Here is a 19,117-nt window from a genome sequence, read left to right as displayed (position 1 = left end):
CCCTCTACGGAGCCTGAACATAACACAGACATGATGAGACGGTTCTGTGAGCTCCATGTGGGACCCTCTTTGCTAACCATTTTCCTCACCAAAGGAATATCCAACAGTACTTTAGAACTTGGCATTAGCCTCAGTTACTTCAAGGCCTCTCCTGCTTCCAAGTCCCAGTTTCCCCAGAATTGCCCAGTGCTGCCAAGCAGAAGGTAGGGCCATCTCTCCATAGGTCCAGGCCAAACAGCCAGAAGCCATCTTTACCAAGCAGTGGCTTTTTTAGGTGGCAAGTAATAAGTCTCACCTTGTAGTTTGGTGAGCAGCAGTTGAATCACAGACAAAGCTTCAGTTCTTATTGACGTGTAGCTTTTGTTTTCTAAGGGATTTAAAGAAAACAGACGTGAAAACCCAAAACCATGTTGAGAACCAAAAGCACTAACCTTTCAAAAAGCTTTGTGATCTCCAGACCACTTCTGTTAACACAGTTCACTGAGCTCTTGTTTGTGCTGTCAGTCTGCAGTGCCCACTTGAAAACCAGGCACATTTGAATGATGGAAAGTCAACAACTGGACACGGACAAGTCAACTGAACCTTGTGCATTGCCTCTGCCATTACCACAGAACTACTGTTCCTTACATATTCCAATAGGGAACAAAATGCTGCCACAGCTGCAGGGTGACGGCAGACAACTTCTCTGCGTAACAGAATGTTCTAGCAAGTTGTACTGGCTAGAGACCATACAAATGTTACCAAGTAGCATAAAGTGAGGGTACATAAATCCCATGCCAGCCATCAAGCACAAGCTTGTCACAAAAAGTTACTTGGTCTCTGAACTAAAATCTCACTAAGGTGAGGACCCTAGTCTTCATTCCATGAAGACTGATACCTAAAACTTTCTCCAAAGGGGTCTCTGAATTGGTACCTAGCACTGGTAGGTGTTGTCTTCAGGCACATCAGAAATAAGACCAGGTGCAGGTATGAGATATGGGGCACTGTTACAGTCACAGGACAAATAGGAACACCACCAAAGTAATGAAGAGGCCTGTGACTGTCAACGTGACATAAGCAGCACTTGTATATGGCTGCCCTGCTCCAGTGGAGCACACACTGCCTCTGTGCCTTGGCGCTTCATGCACTGGTGAAAAGATCTGGGCTATCTTTTGGATACTATAATCTTGGATACTTAATGCATGTGACTAAGAAGTCTCAATGGTAGAGGAAAAAAGCTGGTATTTCATTAAATCAGGAATATCTTGATTGTGTTCTGAGAGGTTGCATGGTCTGCTGCCTGCCTCTCCCTCCCCTTGCAGAGCTCTCTTGCACCAGAGGAACGCACTCCTCTGTGAACTGCACCCTGCACAGTACTGTCTCAAACACTGCAACCCCACAGTAATCACACTGCAGTGCAAGGACAGCTAAATGTTTCCTCTGAAAACTTCTGTTCATTCTGCATTTCCTCTACCACACAAACCCTCACAGGACAATGGTTTTAACAAGCAATTCATCATCCATCACAAACCAGAAATCCATTTACCTAAAGAATGGGTGATAGAGGAACAGGTTTCCAACAGTATTTCTGTCAAAGCCACAGGGTCAGAGTGCTCTTCATCAAACAGCATTAGCCTGTCAAATGCAAAAACAGTCAGGCACCATGCATCACTGGGACAGAAGTCTGGCTCAACTTCTCCAAAAATTCAGTGTCATCAAGTTCATTAAACAGTTTGAAGCAAGAAAGAGAATACAAGTCACTGAAGTGGACTGCAGAAAGAAAAATTTACCCTTGAAAGTAGGCATTCATGGCTTGTAGCACTCCAAGCTGCACTTTCCATGTGCTGAGTTTCAGACGGTCACACATTAACTTGCAAAACTCTTGTCGATAGCAACCTACAGGAAAATAAGGACATCACCATGTTACCACAGGGAAAGGCAGAAGGAAACACTGGTCTGTCTCTAAAGTGCTCCTCAGCAAGTGACATCAAGCTAATATGATGCATATGACCAAGTCAACATCCTGTAAGGAGTGACCCTGAAATTCTTCACCAGATTGACTCGCTCATTACAAATGCTGGCAGATGAAACAGCTGCATTACACACTCTGGTATACTAATAAAAACAACCTTTTCCCATCCCTATCCAGATATTTCCAGATATTCTTCCATCTTGTACCAGCTTTGATGCAAATGTAAACGTGAGCAGCATATTCAGACATCTTTTCATTAGGCAAGCCACTTCACTCATCCTGCATATATATAAACCCAGAATATTTTTGTGAATTGTATTTAAGACAAGTAAAGATTTTTCCTAAGGATGGGTTACTTTGCAGGAAAGCTGTTAGGGCAGCTCTCACTGAAGACCATTACAAGCTGCCTGCAGTGAGATCCTGCATCTTCTGCTGTGCTCTTCTCACTGTGCACGTGATCTCCAGGTCCCTCCCTTCTTCCACTTTTCATTTTAAGAGAAAATAGTTTGTTCTGCATGTCATCAGCTCACTTACGCTGTGTCTCCGGGCTGCTCGGCCAGGCTTTGCCCAGGGTCTCGAAGGCACAGATCAGGGACTCCATCTGAACCTCTTTCTCCCTCATGTCCTCATCCTCTTCATCATGCTTTGGAAAAGCTGCTCCCATGCTCTCCAGAGAGTTCTGCGGAGGCCACAGGGGAAGGTGTGACTGACAGGGGGATGAGGGCAGGCAAGGCACACAGTGCAGCTCAGTCTCCCCTGAAGTCTGCACGCACCAGCCCTCGTGCCCAGCTCTGCTGGCAGCATGCAAAGGGGCACCCAAACACGCGCTTGTGCTACGAAGTCTTGCCCGCAGAGCTGCAAGGCTCTGCTAATGCTAAACACAAGCACTCTGCACAGCTTCCCAGGAGCCTTCTGCTGCGTGTAGAGCAGCCAGGAATTAACTTTTCAAGTGGTAACAGGGCAGTGGAGGTCATCACAGGCAGGACTCTGTCTAGAGAGCAGTTGGGCTAGTTCAGATTTTGTGAAGCACAAGTAGAACCACCCCAGGGCTCACCAGCTGCCTGGTACTCAGCCCTACCAAAGATCTGGCTAAGTGTGCAAAATCCCTCACATCATCAGCCCCCTGGGCAGAAGCCTGGCATGCAGCCAGCATCACTGGGAGTGTCATCACTTGGGTGTTCTGCTTTGAAAGAGAGAAACTCAAGAAGTTGAACTGTCACCTTCTTTATCATGGGAAAGGTGATATCAGCAAGTTCCTGGAACCGGTCTTCCTTTGTTGCCTGCAGCACCCCAGCTGCACAGCGCAGCGCCACCATCTTATACTTCAGGTTTTCCTTACGGCATTCTTTCAGGAGAGCCTGGACAACATCTGTGATGGTGGGCTGACCAGGCACTGACTTCTGCAGCTCTGCACTGAAATGCAAGGCACACCAACACTATCATGTTAATCTCTTTCCAAAATTAATTAATTCCTGTGTCCAGGCACTCAGCTGCCTACCAGTAACTGTAACAGAAGTTATACTGGAGTGCTCTTTCTCTCTCTTTTTACTCCCTGTTTTATTTTCTTCTTTTCTCATATGCTTCCAAGACACTTGCTCCCCCACTACTCTTCTACCTCTTCCTCCTTTTCCCATTTAAGGTCTTCATCTTCCCCCTTAATCTCTGCTCTCCTCTTAGCAACTGTGGCCTCTCAACATGCTCCCTTTCCTCTCTAAATCAACCATTTACTTCTGCAGGTCTCTCTGAAGCATCTTGCTCCTCACACACTGACAGGAGATTAGGATGGTGATGACAAACCTTCTAGAATCTCCTTAGCTGCCTATATGCAGTAACACTGGACAACAACCTCCCTTTTGAGACCTCAGATCCTGAGGGAACCACATCCATCAATCCACCTACCTGCAGGCAGAAACGACACTGGCAATGGCCTTTAACAGCTCCTCCTGTAAGATAAAAGAGACATTGCTGTCAAGTGCCACACAGCCAAAATGCACAGTCCTGCTGCACAGGGCAAACCTTTGTTTTCATTAGCATGGGGCAGGGGGAAACATCCCTCTGACACCAGTTTGGAGAAGCAATGTCTCTATCTCCTACCACTCCTCCTGCAGAGGACTTAGCTTTCAATCTGGGCAGAACTGGCAGCAGAAAGGGGCCTTGCAGCAGCTCTGAGCACATGCTAGTATCCCTCCAGGCTAGAAATGGTGCAGTGGAATTAGTCTAAGTGGGAACCCAACTCCAAAAGCAGTCTGAATTTCACCTACCTGTCTTCCCAGTCATTTCTCTATCTGCTAAATGCAGGATAAAAGGCAGACTGACTCCCTGCATCAGCATTCTTATCATGTTGCTCTGCAGCAGAGAACACGGCATTTCCTAGCTAAAGGGCTACCTGCTGCTAGGCTCATAGCAAACCATAAGATGACAATTCCTTCTTTACCTTCCCAGTCCAGGTTCTCCCTGGCAGGCCTTGCAGCAGTGCAGAGAGCACCATTCCCAGATGTGGTGGTACAAGGGAGCCTGTCTGTTTGGCAATTGATGCCATGGCAGCTGCTCCCTGAGCTTTCATTTTCCAGGACTGGGACTGCAGAGCCTTCTGTGTGATGGATATCAACTCCTGCAAATACAGTCTGATCCCACCCTGAGTACCTGCATGTCAAATGGAGGAAATTTGTAATTTTGCTACAAAACAAACAAAACTTTGATCTTACTAAAAAAAAAAAATCCCAAACCAGCACAACAGAAAACACCACAAGCAAACAAGCCCAGTTCTACCCTGTAAAGAAAAAACCCACCAGTTACAGATCTCTTGGGGTTTTTGGCTATGAGACACATCAGAAAGGTCTACTTCAGGCAAAAGCGTGAAGAATTCCCCCCAGCATGATTGAAGATGGGCTCTTTTCTAAGGGTCCCAGATAAAGACTTTGCTGTGTATTTTGACACAGAGCTCATTTCAGTCCTTCCATATAGCAGACACTAGACAATGTGTGTTGCTAGAGGACACAAAATGATTCACATAAACACCTCTCAGCATCAGAACAGAAAAAAAACATGCCTTCATTCTCTGACTCCAATATTTATAGATTCTCAACAATGACCAGGGATTGGATAATTACGTTACCACCTTACCAAACACACTGGTCATGCGAAACGTCCATCAAAAGACATTTCTTAGAAGGAATGTGAGAAATAACTTATGTTTATAGGACTTTCATGGGAAAGTAACTAAAACTATGAAAACATTGTCAGAAGGTTTAATTTTCAGGGTGACAATTGTGTTAGCCTGTTTCTAAGGTATATCTTTTTTTTTTCTTCTTCCAAGAATAAGTCACTAGAAAATCTTTTTCAGCTTCTTTTTCAGAGTCCAGAAAAATCATATGGTGACTGAGGAGCCAGATCTGGAATCTAAAAGTGTCAGCAAAACAGTACTATAATGCATCCAGATCTGCCTCTACAGAAAGAACTGCACTTCTACAGCACAGATTCATTCATTGAAGCTAAAACCACAGGTATTACCATAGAGATTTCTAACACGAGAGAAAGGCCAAAACCCCTGCAACTTTGACGTGTGCAGCCGCCCCTAAAGGCTGGCATCAAAATTTCCAAAGATGTCTAGTTATCTGTATCATTAGGACCATATTACAGTGGCATTCAATGTATCACTGTATTAAAATACTTCCACTGTACCTGTCCATCCTTGTGATCAATGCCCCTGTAATTATTTTAAATAGCTGGAGAAGATAACCTTCATACAAGAAGTCTAGAGCAAGGAAGAAAATGGGAACAAGCTTCCCAAATCTCTTAATAGGAGAACTCTGTATTTTCAAAATAGAATTCCAGAAAGCATGCTTCCCATGATTCCCAGAAAGCTTTACTATTCTTAACACAACGTACCTGGTACATTTTCCTGCCAAACTTCAGTCCACAGAGTAGAATTCTCTTTCTCTCCCTTCTCTTCTTCGGGAACTTCATGCATTCCAAGAAAAGCCAATGGCAGCACCTGCTTGGCATGGTTCTTCAGCACATCTGGGCTGTAGCGTCCCATAGCATGAACAGTTAAAGCACAGCCTGCTCTGTAAACTGGTTCTGAAAGAGCAAAACAAACACAGTATGACTGGGAAGCAGTATTATCCTTCTAACTGCTTGGTTTGCCTGTTGGAAAGCAAAGTAATGCACAGTATTGTGTAACACTGTATAGGAATTACTCAGTGAAACCAAACATCACAATATAGAAATGTTTTTTTACTAGCTTTTGCTATCACCAGGAATTTTTTCTGCACTGTATTCTGTAAGTGAATACCCCAAAAGCAACATACCTTCCTTCTCCATATACCAGCTGCTCAGTTTGTGCAGCAGCTTCTCAGTGCTACTGTCCCGGGAAGTCTGTAACAAGGAAGAGACTCAAATTATACAAATGCTTCAAAAACGGCAACCAATAAAGAAGTAAAATAATACCTGAAGCCTAACTCACCCTGACTAGGTGCCCCATAGCAAAGGCAAAAGACTTCTGTACCACACTGTTGCGATCAGTCAGGCCACTAAGTAAAGCGCTCATAAGTTTGCCTGTTGAAAGAGACTTTACTTTATGAAAAGTATCATGTTTTATTGCTATGGCAAGAATTACAATAGCCTGCATTTCTTTAGATTGCCTGAATTTATGCATTTTTCCTCACTCCATGTATATGGGGTTATAAGTAAGTCCTCATGCTTAAAGTAGTGCTAGTGTTTTGCACATTTTGACTGATAATGTTCCTATATGCAAGCACTACAGTTATCATGCTTCACTTCTATTTGCAACAGAAAGGTGATGTTGTTTCTGCTATCAGAATGAAACAAAGTCACTGTTCATGGTTCACCCACTGGTCAAGTTGAAGGAACAAGTGCATATTGACAGTGCTGCACTAAAACAGGCACTGTTAAGATTACTCCAAGAAAAGTGAAGAAATATTTTTGCCTATTCCTACTCAGTGCTAGTGAATTCCCTCAACTCCTTCCTCTACATCTTCCAACTTGGTGAGGTACTGAACCTACTCTGAGCATGCCTATCTCAAAACAAAAAAGGTAACTTCAAACAGCTCTCTGATAAAAATGCACATGTAAAGATCATTCTTGTGCCAAACTCAAGGGAAGAAACACAACAGCAACAAAAAGCACCTTTAAAACCTGACACTAAGAGACAAAACCTTACCTGAATAAGGTGTTAAGTCTTGAGGGCACTGAGTGGTTAATGACACAATGACACTGGCACAGCCCCCCTGGAAGATTGCAAGGGAAAACAAAGGTAAGATAAAACAGTATTTGCTTCTGGTTATTATTGTTAATACTTGCTGTGGTGCTACTTGCACTTGTAAGACATGATCTACACCCACTCACCTCTATTCTCATAGTCCAAGAGCAGTAAAAGTTTGCAAAACATGAATGACAAGAATTGAAACAGGAAGTGAAAAAGGACCCACACTCAGGATAGATGATCCTAGAAGACTTTCCGCAGTCAAGGACAACCTTCTGCACTCGTGTCACTGAGCACAGAAGTCATGTAGCCTAGAGGAGGCTAGGGCAGCACACATTCAGAGGAGTGATGTAGTGGAATGGGACTCAGTTGTCAAATGACTCCAGTATGCATGAGACCAAGCTGTTGCTTTAAAAGACATGGTCAAAGGAACCGTATTTACATTGACACTGCTCTATATTCCCTTCTTCATTTCTAAAAGAACTATTAAAACCCATAGACGTACCTTTGTTCCAAGGCCTACTCCACTTTTGATCAGTTCACACAGCCGAGGGACCAACTCACCAAGGACAGACACATCCAAATACTGCAAGCTCTAGAAAAAGGCAAGAGACAGGGAGAGAGAAAAAAAGAAAACAAAACAAAAAAAAAGGAAAAACAAAAAGGTAATAATGGCAGACTTAAGTTGCTGTATTTCTAGCAGAGGCTGCCTCAGCTGGCTGGTCCTCAGCTGAATCAAGAGTTTGCTTCATGATGAGGAAAAGCAAACATGAAGTGGATTTCACCACATACAGATTCTTCTGTCCCACTTCTCTGCTGAAATGACCTTGCTAAAACTATCATTTGCTGGAACTGATGTGTTCCTGAACTCCAACTCTTCACGAAGCCTGAAACTAACACACTAGCAAGAATGAGCTGCAAACATATCTGCATCATAGGACAAAATCCAACATTTCCCCAACACTCTGAAACCAGGAAGCAATAACATATCCAATGTTATTGGACAATGACATGAAACCAGTCAAAACAGTTTTTAAACAGGTCAAGACAAAGAAGTGGCATAAAGGACATAAAAGTACAAAAGGGATGTGACTAGAAAAATTTTTAATCTGCTATGCCTAAAATGCCAGTGGGCAAAATAAGCCTCATGTTAACCAGCACTCTGTAACGCACTGTCTGCAGAGGGGAGGTCCATTCTCTAGCAAATTCAAGGATCACATACTAAATCAAGGTAACTGAGCTTCCAAAGTCAGAACAATTGTTATTTCCTCCTCCATCACTGGCATGGTGAAGGAAATTACCCGTATAATCTCCTAGCCAGGCCCAGAATATACAAGAGGTTACTCATAAGCCAGGACATCTTCACAATATTCCAGGGAAGCCATTACTACCTCTCCCCTACCCTACAAAATCTCAATGATCAGGGCACCACAGCTGTTCCCCAGGGCTGGCAGGGTGGGGCATGGCCTGAAGGAGGGACAGCAGCAGCTGCTGCAGCCTGCAGGGTTGCAGCAAGTACACTTTTACATGGAGCTTTTCATTCCCAACTGCTTTACACTCTATTTATAGAGACCACTTCACCTGACACCAGAACTCAACTCCACATGCTGTTATGTACAGGAGAGCTTGCTGTTGATGTTTTTCCTTAAGTCAAGGAAACAAACTATTCTGGTGGCTACAACACCCCTAAAACTTGCTCAACCCTCACATTCTCTAGCTTCCCACATGCCCTTGGCTGTGTGCAGTGCCTGAGTAGAAAAGAGGAGCCTTTTTCTGGGAAGGGGAGGTTTCTAGAGAGGATAAGGAGCTCTGACAGGACAGATCCTACAGCACAGCATCTGGGGATCAGCAACTCTCCAGCAGCAGGAAACTCTGGTGCCAAACACCACTTCCTGACAGTGATATCAGCATTTTCTCTAAATATCTACACCATGAAAGTAAGGGCAAGACCCAGACAGGAATACCTAAGGCACCACAAGGCAATGGTTGAACAGCATTTATGCCCTATCAACAATGACTATCATCAATTGAAGACCCAGGTGAGAAGTTGGGTTTGGAATTGTGGGCCAGAGATGAAGAAAAATGCTAGCTAACATAACCCAGAACCAGCTGAGCTCCCATCCAAAGTAAAGCACTTGAAAGACACCATCTTCATCAAAGCAGACCAGTCTTCAGATGAACAAGCAATCCATCTGGCTCCAAATGGAGCCAGTTATTCACAACTGATCTGAGGGACAAGCACTCAGATGCACTGGTCAGTACATGAAAAAGGAAGTGGACAGAGCCACATGGAGATGTGATAAGAAAATGAACCCTGAAGAGATATTCTATAAAGCTTCCATTTTAATTCCTATTCTTCTACAACATACCTTACACTGGAACCCTTCTGAAATTCATACTTACCATATTAATGGTTTCCATCATGGGAGATGACTTGACAGCACTAAGTCTGGCACTATCCATTGCAGTCTAAAAAAAAGCCAGGAAAAAACACCAAACAAATCCAAATGTAAACACAACATGAACACAGTAGAAAGGGCAACAATATCACATGTAACTCACTACCTTATACTAAAATCTATCTCAGATGCATGGAGAAAGCAACTATGTCTACAGACTATGACGTTTCCCTTTCAGAGGCAGAGAGATGTTCTAGAGGGAGGGAGAGAGAAAGAGAAAACAAAGGGGGGAAAAAAAAGAAATAAAATCTCACACTGAATTGTTCACATTGTTCACTCCCCTTTCATTTGCAAAGGGTTAATCTAATTGACCTTCTTCCCTCCACAACAAAATTAGCTAAATTTGTTTCTAATCAATCAGTTTCAATCACTGTCCTGTGATTGATCAATATGGTTCTCTGACAACAATTAAAGGACACAGTGCTAACAACATCCACCTCCAGCCCACAGTGCTGTGGCACACCCTCCTACTTAAGTTATATAAAGTCCTGAAATTAATCCCTTGGGATTGGAAGTGCTCTTCACTTTTGGAAACATACAGTGGTCTAGGGAATAAAAATAATCCCAATCCTTCAAAAAAGCTCACACATTTGTCCAGCCATATTCTGTGACCAAACTTTTTAGTAACTTATTATCTATTTCTCTTTGTTTTTTGAACACTTCTCTACCAAACCTGCTATTTTTCCATTCCCTAAATAAAGATTAAATCTTTGTTATCTCTGCTGTGTTGATACTTCCTCATTACAGCTGCACTTACTTTCTCTTGATCTGTTGCAGTAAGACTCAAATAATTGAGGACTTGAGGCTCCAGCACACTCAAGGATTCCAGCAGGGCTGGGATAAGTTTTGGCGCATGAGGTTTCAGCATAGACCCAGCACTTTTACTGATCTTCACAAGAGTGTTAATGCTGGAAAAAGATTAAAGGGAAGGTCAACAGAGATACACACCAACTGATCTGAAAAGCCTCTCTGATCTACTGTAATCCGCATATACCAATATAAATCTTCCTTCAAACAAAACCATGTGTAATTTTTGCTTAAACAAAATTATTCCCTAGCCCTGAGCTTCCAAGGGATGTTATGTATATTTTGGCCAGAAATTGTTTACTTTTGCCCTGGAATCACAAAGGGATTAGGGCAAAGAGGCAGTACTGCAGACAGATGTAGAAAAAAATAATACACCCCCTTAGAAAGATTCATATTTTAAACAAGCATTGAGACATCCATAGTCTCTGCCCAAGAAAAGACAAGTTACAATAATCTATTCAAATGCTACTAGTCAGTTTCAGATGGATCATATCCTGCATTTTGACAAAGAATTTCTACATCTTCAAAAGAAATGCAAACAGTTCAAGAAATATTCTCTTGTTAGAAGCCTTCTAACCTTCCTAATCATTATTTTTGTGAAGATCAGCTAGCTACCCTCCAGCTCTGAACTTTCCAGTTTTTCTGTCCCTCAGTCAAAGGAAAGAATAAACAAGATTATAAATTGACAAGCATATGAAATCTGAATGTATTTGAACAGTGTGACCAAATGCAGTCATATCTGGGATGTGAACTGTCAATATTCACAAGCTGTTGTGAAATCAGACATGGCTCTTTGAAGAACCATGGGACTCTCTTCGCAACCAGAACAAATATGCCAGTCCCAAAGGACAGCCTTAGCATGGCACACTGCTTCTCCATCAGCCTGACATTTGTACAGGAAGAAAAGAACTTCCTGCTGGGAACTGAATCTGGGCATTTGCAGGGAGGCCACAAACTCCCAAAAGACAGGCAGAGTTCTCGGGGCTGCTGCTTCAACTCCATGAAAAAAGAACTCAGCAGGAAAGCTGTTTTGGAAAGCAACTTGTCACTTCAAACACAAAGAACATTCTGCAACTCAGGTGAATAAGCTTGGTATCTTTGGGACACGTCATGACCCAACCCCCAGGGAACTTACACAGCGCAGAACTAACCTGAGAGATCGGACTTCAGCAACTGTGCTCACTATTCCTTTGTCTAGGAGGCAAGGGAGCAACACAGCTATCGTCTTCTGACCTGCTGTTCCTTTAGAGGGGTCACACATTTTCACACAGACCTGGGGACAGGTGAGAATCAGTGCTGCAAACGTGTACAAACCTCTCCCTCAGATTACATTAAAGCATCTTCTCCTTCAGACAGAAGAAGCCAACAGCAACTAGACAAACTGCTCACAGCCAAGCCCAGCCTCTGTTACACCTCCATCTTCTCTCCATAAGGAAGTTAAGCCCTAAGAGTCATCCCTAAAAGGTGTTTCAACTACAATACACTTCCAGAAAAGGCAAATTCAGAATCTAGCAGGTCTTCACGATCTAGAGCTAGACGATCTGTTCTGGATGAACAGATGAACCAAATGACCTCTCAGTTGAAGCACAGCCTATCTCAGCCACAGGGACTCAACCATTACACACAGCAGAGCAGCAAGTCCCAGACGAGAACAGATTCTGCAATCGCAACATTTCACAATAACATTTTGGGACCAGATCCTCATTTTCAGAATTAAAATGTCATGCACTATGAAGACTGTGATTTCAAACACAGCACTTTAGACCCACTGCCACCAATGTGACTTTTTCAAAGAATTACCAAACAAAATACCAAGTGGTATATGCGTACTATACCCAAGAACCTTTGTCAGTAACAGCATCACAGAGAAGTCCATACACAATTATTCCATTTCATACCAGTGATGTACCACCAGGCTTGGTCAACTAGATCAGTCAGTCTTGGCAAAGTGTTGAAGTTTACTTAAATTCTTAATTCTTAAATTCTTAAATTACTTAAATTCCACTCCCAAGCAAGGAAAAAACAACACTGGAGCAAAAAACCACAGCTCATTATATCCTTCCTTTGCTTGTATAGGCATTAAGATGACATTACCCTCAAGCAGCAGGACTTCACTAGCACAAATAAAAGTACAGGGGAGTACGTGGTGATGCTTATTACGATTGCTTTCTAGGGGGCTGTTCAGTCTCTCACAACTGGATCTTAAACTGGGGATTGTCTGAAGACAACAGTCTATAGTAAATATAGACTATGGTCACTCCTGACATCAAAACCATGCATGTCTTCTCTACATGTGCATATGAGAAAATTGTAGAGCTTTACCTTGCTTAAAGTTTTTAGGGCTAGTTCTGCTGCCTTTCGTACAGTCTCCTAAAAAAAAAGAACTCAACAATTATTTCTGTTATTTTTATTCTTCTAGAATGATTCATATTAATTGATAAGAATTAAAACTAGAAGAGACAAGGCTATCTTCATGGGTGATACTTAATGCAAAGTAGCAGTATCTTTAGAAGAAAGTATTATAACATTGTTAGAAGAAATTCTGGCTTTGGTCCATCTGAGTATCTGGTACAATCAATACACTTGATATGTGACAGAGCTGTAACCTGGAATGACCCAAAGACTCTGACTTCATATATCCAAGTTCAACACACCATATATCACGATATCATATATCAGTTCAGCACACTAGCAGCCCAAAATAAAATATATTCAAATATTTCTATATTCAAAAGTTAAGCAACTATTCAGAAATTCTTTTGTATCAAGGAAAAATATCAAATCATCTAGAATAAGGCACAGAAGGAATGAAACTACACACTTCAAACATAAGAGAATTTCCAAGGTGGCATGGAAATTTTACATCCAAGGAACAAGAATTTCTATTCTGCTTAATAATCAAAACTCCCATAGGCTTCAAGATGACTTGTCAGAGAGTCTCTCTTTATACACCTCAGACAGAGCTTGATCACTGTACTGTTTGTTGAAGATGTCTATTCAGTTCTCAGTACCATTACCTTAATGTCATCTTGCACTCGGAACAGGACTTCCCAGATCTCTGGAAGCTTGTCTATGATGTCATCCAAAGGTCTTCCTCTCAGCAAGTCATTTAGTGCTAGACAACTGCAAATAGGAAATTTTATTTCTTTCACACAGTGTTCTTACTTGGGATAGGCGTATGTATACACATATGCTTATAAATATAAATAAATGGTTTAGAAAAATGAGAGCTGTTTCACACTCCTTACTTTCCCCAAATGCTAAATCTACTCTGTCACAAGAATGTCTCCTTTTGCAGAGGAAAAAAAAGCTCATTCATTCAGGTAAAACCTGAAACAGGTGACAGGAGGTGGAAAAGGCTGCTGTGGTAAAAACTGGTACTGCAAACATTCCAGTGACAAAATTGTTTTAGTCTTCTTGTCTTTAAGCATACGTAAGAAGAAACCAAAATTGTATAAAGCGTGGAATTGAAATTAAAATGGAGATTTTCAATACATCATACAACATAGCTATTAAAACATTAAAAACATTAAAACATTAAAAACAAAAAGCAGTTTATTAAAAATGGCATCCTGCTGCCAATTACATAATCGTCAGATTGATAAGATTTTCTAAGAGAAAGCATTATTTCAGATTTAAGGATAGGCAAGAACAAGTAACCAGAAAACTCATTCTTCAGAAAATGTTTAGTATGAAGCTACATGCAATAAAAAATGTCAGGCAAATAGCTTCAAGATTGTATCATACTCCCAAAGAATAGGCTACATGGCTGGGCTCTATCCTCATGAAAGGATATGTCCTCTTTTCCCCCTCAAGTTCTTCAGGTTAACAAGTTTATCTTGAACAAGAGAAAAGAACAGAGTTCAAAAACAAATCTTATACTTTTCCTAGCAATACCTGGATTCTCTGATCCTCCAAAGACTGCTGGTTAGGTTACTGATCAAATCCTCAAGAATTTCCTTCATGTACTTATCAACCTATAATTAAAAGAAGGAAAAATCATGAGACAAGCACAGCTATGTATCCTTGTCCAGTACTCAGTAAAAAAAGACTCCTTTTGGACAATACAACCTGCTTTCAGCCACATCAGATGAACTAATGCTTGCCAGTGCTGTGCAAACTTTCTCCAACTGTGCTTTAGACATGCCTTTCTCTGCACTGCTTGAGTGTTTAACATTGTGAAAGATGCAACAAGAAAAGTCCCCTAAGGCCTTTATAGCTGAACTGTTAAATGCAACACCAAACATGTATTTTACTCAAGAAACAGTTGTGCTTTGATGAGGGATCAGAGTGAATGACTTCACATTAAGATCAGCTTTCCTAGAATAAAAAAATGCAAACCCATTTCCAAGCCTTGAAGAACCAGAGCAAAGGCATTTTATGAAAATCACTTTTTTCTGAAATACACCTGGGAGGAGTTCTCCTCAAAATGATAGAGCAGCCTCAAACCATGGGCTTCCTCCCACTTGAAAAATGAGGAACTATATTTAAATGCTCTTCCTTCAGGAAGGCATCTCAGGCCGTAAGGATTCCTGAAAAGCTTCTCATAAGCAGTATCAAAGTGGAAAGACCCCATTTTAATTAAAATGCTGGCTGCACAAACAAGGTCTGCAATATCCTTTCATACATGACAGACAGTGCAAAACCTCTGCACAAGCTCCAAGCTCATCCACGGATTCAGATACCTCCTTGTTAGTGCAATACCTCACCCCTTTCTGCATTGCCCCTCCTTTCACAAAATGCATCTGTCCCACAAGGATGCTGCTGGCTGGCAGCAAAGCCCCTCACCACACTTTGGCTGCCAGTCACTCACCATGGACTTGTCAGTGACCAGTGCATTCCAAATGCTGGTCATTGCCTGTCGAATGCCCAGGTTGGGGTCAAACTGGTAACGGTAGAGCCGGGGAAGAAGCTGGGGCAGAAATGGAGCCAGCTGCTCTCCAGCCTTGGCAGCTATGACATTGAAACCAAAAGCTGCTCCCTGAAATGACAACACAATAATATTTGTTCAGTTATTGCTCATGGGCACACCACAGGGTCAAAGATGACTGACATGGTTCATCAGAAGGTCTAGAATGGTCTAGAATTAGCCCATCCTCACTGCTACAGTACCTCAGTGATCTCAAGCATACAATCACACTCACCACACAACATATTACTTCCAACTTTCTTTCAACCTTTCAACCTTTATTTCATTGATCTTATTTGCACAAGTAGTACTGGTGAATTAAAACTATGAAGATTTAAATAAGTCTCTTCCAAAAGAGTCTCCTGGGAAAAATTGGTGAGGCTAAACCACTGCTTCCTTACAACTCTGCTGATTTAGAAGAATTAGAATAACTTAGGAACTTAAAAACTAAAAACGAAACAACTTCACCTTATTTCTAAAACCTGAAGTTTCTGGGGATTATAATTCTGCATCTGTCCATATTTACTTTAAACGAAAGTATTCTCCTATGATCTTTCCTTTCTCCAACTCTGTCAGCACCACTGTTACTTCTAATACAGTGGAAATGATGCTTGCTTGCAAAGTCCCACAGGATTTGGCAGGATAGCCCAAGAAGAAATTACTCAGTGAAGGCAATGCAGTGACTGCATGTAATGACTGTATGTTTTCTGACTTGCAGTGTCAAAACCTGTCACTCAAACCCCCACACTAGGGACTTCAAAGAAAGGATATGCTGTTTGGGTTAATCTTGAAAACAGCAATAAAGATGCATTTTCAGTTAGGACCACTGCCATGAAAAGCCAGAAGCTGCAGAAAGTGTAAGGAAAAGCAAGGCATTGCCTCCAAGGCCCTGAAGAGCATACTCTCTTTAGCTCTTGGGGGGGCCTTTTAGAGCACAGATTTCCAGATGTCCTCTTCAACTTAAAAGATTCTGCAAATTCTTCAAATGCCAAAGCTCACCCCAGATTTTCTGAGTGGATTTTCTTGACTCATCCTGGCTGGAGAAATTCCACCAAGGGTCAGGAACCTAACCATTGCTCTTGTGTTTTTGAAGTCACAGTGCTGAGGGAGATTTGAGAGATGCACTGAATTGTCAAACTCTGATCAGAGTTAAAGCTGGGACTTGTTTTTTGCACTAAGTGGTGTTATCAGAGACTCAAAGCAAGTTCTTCCATGCTTCTGTAAAGCCAATGAAGAGTCCCCATGTCAAAGCTCTGAATAGTACACCTAAATCTTCAAACTTATGCTGCTCCTTTTTCCCCTGGAAGTAGATCCAATCATATTTTGGCTTTGCTAAATCTCCCAGCTGCTTTAAAATATCAAAACTTGAGTTAAGAAGGGATACTTTTGACAAAAGTGCTTTTTAGCAACTTACTGATTACTTTTTGCTCTGCTTCCTTGGATAACAAAGATCACTTTCCTGGCATCCAAAAATTCATCCTGTTTTCAAAACACTATCATTGTCTGAGCACATTAAAGACTGTCTTTCTAAGCACACTCAAAAAAATATAAGGTTGTCAGTTGATTCAGAGGGGAATATAAGATTATATGAACACTCTGACACCAAAGTTATGTTATAATAATTTCAAGTAATCCTGATTTTTTTTCTCAGCCTGCTATATTTGCCTTGGACTGATACCAAACCATCAACATCTTCCACATGCAGTTACTTATAAAACATATTAACCAGGTATAGCGAAATGGATTTTAGTTTTCAGAGTTCACAGTGGGAATGGAAGTATGAAAGCAAAGCATTACCTTCCGAGAATTCCACATGGCATGATGGTTGGCCAGATTCATGAATTTGTACACCAGGTCTGGCTGATTGAGGTCACTAGCCAGTGAACAAAGCTCCTTGTAGGTAGAAAGACCTTGACTTTGAAAACCAGAAGGGAAATCAGTGTTACTATTTTTAGGTAGACAAGTGCTACAACACCTCAAAGCTATTTTCAATTCACATCCTAAAGCAGGCAAAGAAAGGTGAGTAACACATCTGTACTACACAGAAATAATTATGGTAACTTAGAGAACAAGAAGGAATAAAAGGTCAGGAAGCAGATTTTTTAGGGAATTCTCTTTCAGCACTGACTGCATCTCTGTCAGAGACTATCAGTAAACTTACCCATCTGGGGTTTTACTCAGACCTCCCTGAAATACCACAGTTTCTCCAGTCATCTCATGTTTGGCTCTGATAGAAAAGAAGTCCAGTATTAGTGCTACCAAACTCTACAATTGAATACATTACAGAAGAAGTAATTTTGCTTTATTAACTCAGGAATTTCACTTTTTTTCCAGCTCCAATCCCACAAAAAACACACGTGGGCAAAGCTACACACACTGCAAGGAATGTCATTCACCTGTATCACATGCAATGTTACAGAGACACTGCAGCAAGTGAGAATTTTGCTGTGCAAAGGCAGAGAGTCAAAATACTGAATGATGACTTTTTAGTTCTGTCCAAACGGACAGAAGATCTGGACAGCAAATCTCTATTTCAAAATTAAAAAATACCATTTCCATTCATCTTATTTCTTCCTGCTTACCACCACACTCCCTACACTACAAGCCTAGGCTTTTATCATTCAGTGGACAAACCTACACCAGATTAGACAGGACAAGTCTATTAAAGAACATTTCCAATACTGACCAACATGACCTCTAGCCATGAGTCTTGTAAGACCAGCACTTTTCACACTAAAGCTGACAAGTGACAATTAACAACACTTCCCTAGCAAAGGGTGCTTTTCAACACCAGCAAGTCACCACTTCTGCAACATTCACAATGTGCAGAGCTGCTGTGAGTGGTCATTGTTCTCTCTAATTATACAATGCAGCTAGTAGCAAAACTAACCAAATCCCAACTCATTTGAACCACTTGAATCAGGACTGATACATTATTTTGAAGCTTTGTTGAATGGAATAAAACCAAAATGACTTAGTCACAAAATACTCTAAGCTGATTAAAGAAATGTCTCAGTTTGACTCTCTGTGAATGGATATTTGCTTGCCCTTGGTCCCAAAACATACCTTTCCAGAGAGAAAGAAGGCACATTTTTATTCCCACCAGACACATAACTCAAGAGTACTCCCGCACTATGTTCCAAGTTCACTGTACCTTTTCCCAGTCATAAGGGTATCAACGAGCGTAGTGACTAGCTCTTGCTGATCCTGTTCACTTCCTAGTTCATATATCAGCCCAAGACCTTTTGAAGCAACATCTTGACTAAGCTCTGCAAGAGATTTTACCAAGCAAAATTCAAGATAAGCATGTAACTAAGCAGTACACAAATTTCAAAAGTAAGGTTCAACCAAAATCAGGATGTAGCAAAGACAGCTCTGTGCTGCACTTCACAGCTTTCCATTTAAGTGCAAATCTAGTGTGTCATGACATAGATTCTGCAATTTGTTCTGAAGACATAAACCCAAATTCAAATTCAAATTAGGTTACATCTTCACATAATTATTGTTACTGCAAGCTTTGAAACAGCAGGAAGAGTTCTAAGAGCCATAGGTATTCTGACATGCACATGATATCATTCATGGTACTACTCTCCTCAGCTTCAGTGACCTTTTCATAAGTTGCTGGTTATCAGTCTTTCCACTAGCTGCCATGGGTGGAACTGTAAGCCAAAACGTGCTAGCTTGAAGAGGTCTCAGAGTTTCTGTCCATGCAGAATTCTGTGATATACATCCTGCTGCCCAAAACAGAGCAGAAGTAACACCACTTC

General features: G+C 41.5%; 1 protein-coding gene across 7 annotated transcripts in view; it reads right to left on the bottom strand.

Annotated features, from left to right (window-relative positions):
* ECPAS (Ecm29 proteasome adaptor and scaffold) overlaps nucleotides 1-19,117 on the bottom strand; it is a 64,300-nt gene that overhangs the window by 3,325 nt on the left and 41,858 nt on the right. For all 7 annotated transcript variants that reach the window (XM_086868340.1, XM_086868333.1, XM_086868339.1 and 4 more), the window contains 22 exons: nucleotides 18,505-18,619; nucleotides 17,512-17,577; nucleotides 17,148-17,265; nucleotides 15,255-15,422; nucleotides 14,339-14,418; nucleotides 13,459-13,564; nucleotides 12,764-12,811; nucleotides 11,593-11,714; nucleotides 10,392-10,542; nucleotides 9,579-9,644; nucleotides 7,681-7,770; nucleotides 7,134-7,200; nucleotides 6,417-6,508; nucleotides 6,262-6,328; nucleotides 5,840-6,031; nucleotides 4,386-4,594; nucleotides 3,851-3,894; nucleotides 3,172-3,364; nucleotides 2,486-2,630; nucleotides 1,770-1,875; nucleotides 1,526-1,614; nucleotides 296-367 (listed from right to left, as the gene is read on the bottom strand). In XM_086868340.1, the coding sequence (XP_086724466.1) occupies nucleotides 296-367; nucleotides 1,526-1,614; nucleotides 1,770-1,875; nucleotides 2,486-2,630; nucleotides 3,172-3,364; nucleotides 3,851-3,894; nucleotides 4,386-4,594; nucleotides 5,840-6,031; nucleotides 6,262-6,328; nucleotides 6,417-6,508; nucleotides 7,134-7,200; nucleotides 7,681-7,770; nucleotides 9,579-9,644; nucleotides 10,392-10,542; nucleotides 11,593-11,714; nucleotides 12,764-12,811; nucleotides 13,459-13,564; nucleotides 14,339-14,418; nucleotides 15,255-15,422; nucleotides 17,148-17,265; nucleotides 17,512-17,577; nucleotides 18,505-18,619 (2,406 nt within the window). The remainder of the gene's footprint in view (nucleotides 1-295; nucleotides 368-1,525; nucleotides 1,615-1,769; nucleotides 1,876-2,485; nucleotides 2,631-3,171; nucleotides 3,365-3,850; nucleotides 3,895-4,385; nucleotides 4,595-5,839; nucleotides 6,032-6,261; nucleotides 6,329-6,416; nucleotides 6,509-7,133; nucleotides 7,201-7,680; nucleotides 7,771-9,578; nucleotides 9,645-10,391; nucleotides 10,543-11,592; nucleotides 11,715-12,763; nucleotides 12,812-13,458; nucleotides 13,565-14,338; nucleotides 14,419-15,254; nucleotides 15,423-17,147; nucleotides 17,266-17,511; nucleotides 17,578-18,504; nucleotides 18,620-19,117) is intronic.

This window comes from Cyanistes caeruleus, chromosome Z (genome assembly GCF_971803275.1).
Source record: "Cyanistes caeruleus chromosome Z, bCyaCae1.hap1.1, whole genome shotgun sequence".
NCBI lineage: Eukaryota > Metazoa > Chordata > Aves > Passeriformes > Paridae > Cyanistes > Cyanistes caeruleus.
This window is presented reverse-complemented; position numbering and strand designations above follow the sequence as displayed.